We start from the raw sequence: 7,139 nt of genomic DNA, 5'->3' as shown, positions 1-7,139 counted from the left end.
AAGCTAAAATTGGTTTTAGTCTATAAATTTACTGTGACAGGACTTCTCAGAGTTGCCACAGTTCTGTGGATCCCATTAACTTCAGCCTTAGCTAACTTGATATAGATATCCATTGACTAATTTAAACCCAATGAACAGATCAGATAGTTATTGGAAAAAGCCTATTGTGTATGCCTTGACTATATATTCTTTTAGTAAAGTGAAAGATAGTGATATGAAAAAAAAACATGTAACAGTTACTAATTTATTTTACTAAGTAAACTTAAAACATATCTTAAACTTCATCAATTAATTTAAATCTGTTGTGTTGTGGTTCCGGTATAACATTATAGTATTTCTTGAATATGTTTTGATTAGTTCTACCAGCGTAATTCCGCTGCACCCATGTATGATCCCAGTTTGGCTCAAACTTCTCACATGTTACAACCACTTTGCCTGCTTCCATTGCAAACAATGTACCATTCCGCCCAAATCCAACCTGAAATTAAAACAAATCATTATTATTGTCATAGTTATTGTTTTGACAATTAGGAAACATTGCCTGATTGTGTATTATAGATTTTTAACTGATCAATTTGTATTAATTTATAATTTTTATGGGTATATAAAATGTGGCTTCAGATTAAGGTTTAATGTGTGACCAATGTAAACCTGACCAGCAAACAATATTATGTTCATTGAAAATGTTGAATTCTGTGGAAATGTGAGACAGTGAAGTTATAAAACACAGATATGGACAATAAATTGATCATCCTTACATTTAAACCTGGATGGAACCTTGTTGTTCTTTGGGTTGCCAAAATTTTTCCAGCTGGTACAATGTGACCATCTTGCACTTTCCACCCTCTGTGCTTAGGCCTTACTTTACAGTTTGTATTTCTCGTACTACCTCCTGTCTTTTTACTGGCATTGCGTACAAAATCTACGAAGAAAGTTTGAATTTGTAAAAATTAGATAACCTCAAAGTTCAACAATTTGCAAACACCTACCGACGATCACTGATACCGGCTTTTTAGTGTTAAGTAACCAATTAAGTGACATTATTTGTGAATAAAATACAGCTCTTCAACAATAAAATACAGTCTTTCAACAATTTTTATACAAACTTCACAGTCCTACACTTTATGACATTATCACACTGGCAGTGACAATAACAAACCTCCGTGAAGTTGGCCCCCTCACTTTAATTTTTTTAACTTTTTTTTACGCAAATCGTTTGAGAATCGTTTGAGAGGGTTTGAGAGAAAAGAAATATCGTTTGAGAGTTCCTACTTTCTCCGTAAAAACAATTTCAAATTCTAGTGTTAAGTTGGCCCCCTCACTTTACTTTTTTTTATTTTTTTCAATGCGAATCGTTAGAGAGTCGTTTGAGAGACATTAAGAGAAAAGAAATATCGTTTGAGAGTTTTTACTTTTTCTGTAATAAATATTTTAATTCTGGGCATCGAAAGTTACAAATCGATTTTCCTTTTTTTCCGAATTAAATATGGCAATCATGCACTTGGACGTTTCAAATTTATTGTGTAGGTAGAGAATGGTAAGAGAGTGATTGAGAGAAAAGAGAAATCGTTTGAGAGTTAATACTTTTTCTGAAATATATATTTCAATGTCGGAATCGAAAGTAACAAATCGATTTTCCTTTTTTCCGAATTAAATATAGCAATCATGCACTTAGACGATTCAAATTTATGGTGTAGGTAGGGAATGGTAATAGAGTGATTGAGAGAAAAGAGAAATCGTTTGAGAGTTAATACTTTTTTTGAAATAAACATTTCAATGTCGGAATCGAAAGTTACAAATCGATTTTCCTTTTATTACGAATTAAATATGGCAATCATGCACTAAGACGTTTCAAATTTATTGTGTAGGTAGAGAATGCTTAGAGAGTGATTGAGAGAAAAGATAAATCGTTTGAGAGTTAATACTTTTTCTGAAATATATATTTCAATGTCGGAATCGAAAGTTACTAATCGATTTTACTTTTTTTCCGAAATAATTATGGTAATCATGCACTTAGATGTTTCAAATTTTTTGTATAGGTAGAGAATGATTAGGCAGTTATTGAGAGAAAAGAGAAATCGTTTGAGAGTAGATACTTTTCCTGAAATAAATATTTCAATTTCGGAATCGTAAGTAACAAATCGATTTTTCTTTTATTACGACTTAAATATGGCAATCATGCACTAAGACGTTTCAAATTTATTGTGTAGGTAGAGAATGCTTAGAGAGTGACTGAGAGAAAAGAGAAATCGTTTGAGAGTTAATACTTTTTCTGAAAAATATATTTCAATGTCGGAATGGAAAGTTACTAATCGATTTTCCTTTTTTTCCGAAATAATTATGGCAATCATGCACTTAGACGTTTCAAATTTATTGTGTAGGTAGAGAATGATTAGAGAGTGATTGAGAGAAAAGAGAAATCGTTTGAGAGTTAATACTTTTCCTGAAATAAATATTTCAATTTCTGAATCGAAAGTAACAAATCGATTTTCCTTTTTTCCGAATTAAATATGGCAATCATGCACTTAGACGATTCAAATTTATAGTGTAGGTAGAGAATGATTAGAGAGTGATAGAGAGAAAAGAGAAATCGTTTGAGAGTTAATACTTTTCCTGAAATAAATATTTCAATTTCTGAATCGAAAGTAACAAATCAATTTTCCTTTTTTCCGAATTAAATATGGCAATCATGCACTTAGACGATTCAAATTTATTGCGTAGGTAGAGAATGCTTAGAGAGTGATTGAGAGAAAAGAGGAATCGTTTGAGAGTTAATACTTTTTCTAAAATAAATATTTCAATTTCGGAATCGAAAGTTACAAATCGATTTTCCTTTGATTTCGAATTAAATATTGTAATCATGCACTAAGACGTTTCAAAATTATGGTGTAGGTAGAGAATAGTAATAGAGTGATTGAGAGAAAACAGAAATCGTTTGAGAGTTAATACTTTTTTTGAAATAAATATTTCAATGTCGGAATCGAAAGTTACAAATCGATTTTTCTTTTATTACGATTTAAATATGGCAATCATGCACTAAGACGTTTCAAATTTATTGTGTAGGTAGAGAATGCTTAGAGAGTGACTGAGAGAAAAGAGAAATCGTTTCAGAGTTAATTCTTTTCCTGAAATAAATATTTCAATTTCTGAATCGAAAGTAACAAATCGATTTTCCTTTTTTCCGAATTAAATATGGCAATCATGCAGTTAGACGATTTAAATTTATGGTGTAGACAGAGAATGGTAATAGAGTGATTGAGAGAAAACAGAAATCGTTTGAGAGTTAATACTTTTTTTGAAATAAACATTTCAATGTCGGAATCGAAAGTTACAAATCGATTTTCCTTTTATTACGAATTAAATATGGCAATCATGCACTAAGACGTTTCAAATTTATTGTGTAGGTAGAGAATGCTTAGAGAGTGATTGAGAGAAAAGATAAATCGTTTGAGAGTTAATACTTTTTCTGAAATATATATTTCAATGTCGGAATCGAAAGTTACTAATCGATTTTACTTTTTTTCCGAAATAATTATGGCAATCATGCACTTAGATGTTTCAAATTTTTTGTATAGGTAGAGAATGATTAGGCAGTTATTGAGAGAAAAGAGAAATCGTTTGAGAGTAGATACTTTTCCTGAAATAAATATTTCAATTTCGGAATCGTAAGTAACAAATCGATTTTCAAAAACTTACAAATCTCAATAATTGAAATATTTATTTTAGAAAAAGTATTAACTCTCAAACGATTTCTCTTTTCTTTAAATCAGTCTATAACCATTCTCTATCTTCACAATAAATTTGAATCGTTTATCCTCATGATTCCCATATTTAATTCGAAAAAAAGGAAAATCGATTTGTAGCTTTCGATTCCGACAGTGAAATATTTTTTTCAGGAAAAGTATTAACTCTCAAACGATTTCTCTTTTCTCTCAATCACTCTCTTACCATTCTCTGTCTACACCATAAATTTAAATCGTCTAAGTGCATGATTGCCATATTTAATTCGAAATAAAAATAAATCGATTTGTAACTTTCGATTCCGACATTGAAATATATATTTAAGAAAAAGTATTAACTCTCAAACGATTTCTCTTTTCTCTCAATCACTCTTTAAGCATTCTCTACCTACACAATAAATTTGAAACGTCTTAGTGCATGATTGCCATATTTAAGTCGTAATAAAAGAAAAATCGATTTGTAACTTTCGATTCCGACATTGAAATATATATTTCAGAAAAAGTATTAACTCTCAAACGATTTCTCTTTTCTCTCAATCACTCTATTACCATTCCCTACCTACACCATAAATTTGAATCGTCTAAGTGCATGATTGCTATATTTAATTCGGAAAAAAGGAAAATCGATTTGTAGCTTTCGATTCCGACAGTGAAATATTTTTTTCAGGAAAAGTATTAACTCTCAAACGATTTCTCTTTTCTCTCAATCACTCTCTTACCATTCTCTGTCTACACCATAAATTTAAATCGTCTAAGTGCATGATTGCCATATTTAATTCGAAATAAAAATAAATCGATTTGTAACTTTCGATTCCGACATTGAAATATATATTTAAGAAAAAGTATTAACTCTCAAACGATTTCTCTTTTCTCTCAATCACTCTTTAAGCATTCTCTACCTACACAATAAATTTGAAACGTCTTAGTGCATGATTGCCATATTTAAGTCGTAATAAAAGAAAAATCGATTTGTAACTTTCGATTCCGACATTGAAATATATATTTCAGAAAAAGTATTAACTCTCAAACGATTTCTCTTTTCTCTCAATCACTCTATTACCATTCCCTACCTACACCATAAATTTGAATCGTCTAAGTGCATGATTGCTATATTTAATTCGGAAAAAAGGAAAATCGATTTGTTACTTTCGATTCCGACATTGAAATATATATTTCAGAAAAAGTATTAACTCTCAAACGATTTCTCTTTTCTCTCAATCACTCTCTTACCATTCTCTACCTACACAATAAATTTGAAACGTCTAAGTGCATGATTGCCATAATTATTTCGGAAAAAAAGGAAAATCGATTAGTAACTTTCCATTCCGACATTGAAATATATTTTTCAGAAAAAGTATTTACTCTCAAACGATTTCTCTTTTCTCTCAGTCACTATCTAAGCATTCTCTACCTAAACGATAAATTTGAAACGTCTTAGTGCATGATTGCCATATTTAAGTCGTAATAAAAGAAAAATCGATTTGTCACTTTCGATTCCGACATTGAAATATATATTTCAGAAAAAGTATTAACTCTCAAACGATTTATCTTTTCTCTCAATCACTCTATTACCATTCCCTACCTACACCATAAATTTGAATCGTCTAAGTGCATGATTGCTATATTTAATTCGGAAAAAAGGAAAATCGATTTGTTACTTTCGATTCAGAAATTGAAATATTTATTTCAGGAAAAGTATTAACTCTCAAACGATTTCTCTTTTCTCTCAATCACTCTCTAATCATTCTCTACCTACACAATAAATTTGAAACGTCTAAGTGCATGATTGCCATAATTATTTCGGAAAAAAAGGAAAATCGATTAGTAACTTTCCATTCCGACATTGAAATATATTTTTCAGAAAAAGTATTAACTCTCAAACGATTTCTCTTTTCTCTCAGTCACTATCTAAGCATTCTCTACCTAAACGATAAATTTGAAACGTCTTAGTGCATGATTGCCATATTTAAGTCGTAATAAAAGAAAAATCGATTTGTCACTTTCGATTCCGACATTGAAATATATATTTCAGAAAAAGTATTAACTCTCAAACGATTTCTCTTTTCTCTCAATCACTCTATTACCATTCCCTACCTACACCATAAATTTGAATCGTCTAAGTGCATGATTGCTATATTTAATTCGGAAAAAAGGAAAATCGATTTGTTACTTTCGATTCCGACATTGAAATATATATTTCAGAAAAAGTATTAACTCTCAAACGATTTCTCTTTTCTCTCAATCACTCTCTTACCATTCTCTACCTACACAATAAATTTGAAACGTCCAAGTGCATGATTGCCATATTTAATTCGGAAAAAAAGGAAAATCGATTTGTAACTTTCGATGCCCAGAATTAAAATATTTATTACAGAAAAAGTAAAAACTCTCAAACGATATTTCTTTTCTCTTAATGTCTCTCAAACGACTCTCTAACGATTCGCATTGAAAAAAATAAAAAAAAGTAAAGTGAGGGGGCCAACTTCACACTAGAATTTGAAATTGTTTTTACGGAGAAAGTAGGAACTCTCAAACAATATTTCTTTTCTCTCAAACCCTCTCAAACGATTCTCAAACGATTTGCGTAAAAAAAAGTTAAAAAAATTAAAGTGAGGGGGCCAACTTCACGGAGGTCAATAACAACTGCATTGACAGCTTGACATTGACAACAAACGGCAAAGAGCAGAATAACTGACAAACATATTTTTGAAAAGATTTTGATCAAAATTAATATAGCATTCGAAATCGATTATTCGTTATCATCTTGTCATGTTGAGTCTGTCGTTGAATTGATAGACCAGTTAAACTCGATTTGATTTACACAAAACCTTGTACAGAAACAAGTTTTATAGCATTGATGACTTCATTTCTTTTATTTTATGTTTTTACTTTATAATGCACGTATTCGGCGTTATATTCCGATTCTCATTTTCATTCGGTAATAAAATATTTTTTTATTCAAGACCGTTATACTTTGATGATTTAGACGATTCAATCAATTTTAAAACTTATTTTTTTAATAATTTTTTTAAAAAATGTACATCCTACAATACATCTTGAAAAAAAATAATGTATGTGTTCAATCGTTTATGCAACGGCCCTCTAATAAATTATAGCATTACTTTATCAGACGACTCAATCGTCAATTTTTAATCTCTACGAGATACATATAATGTAATACGACAGGGAATTAACACAACAGATTTTTTTAAATAACGCGCCAAAATGAATTCACGTGTGTGCAACACTGTTGAAATGCGATCACAACAAACGAGACCATTATTGATATCATCATCAACCTGCCCTTATCCCTATGGAGGGTCGGCACAGTATGTACTACTCCTCCATACATCTCTATCAGCCGTCATATCTGAATTTACCCCCTTCTTACGCATATCC

General features: G+C 30.6%; 1 protein-coding gene across 1 annotated transcript; it reads right to left on the bottom strand.

Annotated features, from left to right (window-relative positions):
* Nucleotides 1-274: 274 nt before the first annotated feature.
* LOC106721522 (50S ribosomal protein L27) lies at nt 275-1,144 on the bottom strand. Its single transcript, XM_014516478.2, has 3 exons — nt 990-1,144; nt 759-922; nt 275-478 (listed from the first exon to the last, which is right to left on the bottom strand). Exons 1-3 carry the CDS (start codon nt 1,039-1,041, stop codon nt 275-277), a joined length of 420 nt encoding a protein of 139 aa, XP_014371964.1. The 5' UTR covers nt 1,042-1,144.
* Nucleotides 1,145-7,139: the final 5,995 nt, after the last annotated feature.

This window comes from Papilio machaon, chromosome 5 (genome assembly GCF_912999745.1).
Source record: "Papilio machaon chromosome 5, ilPapMach1.1, whole genome shotgun sequence".
Classification (NCBI taxonomy): Eukaryota; Metazoa; Arthropoda; class Insecta; order Lepidoptera; family Papilionidae; genus Papilio; species Papilio machaon.
The sequence above is the reverse complement of the archived record's forward strand: the minus strand, read 5'-3'. Positions and strand labels throughout refer to the sequence as shown.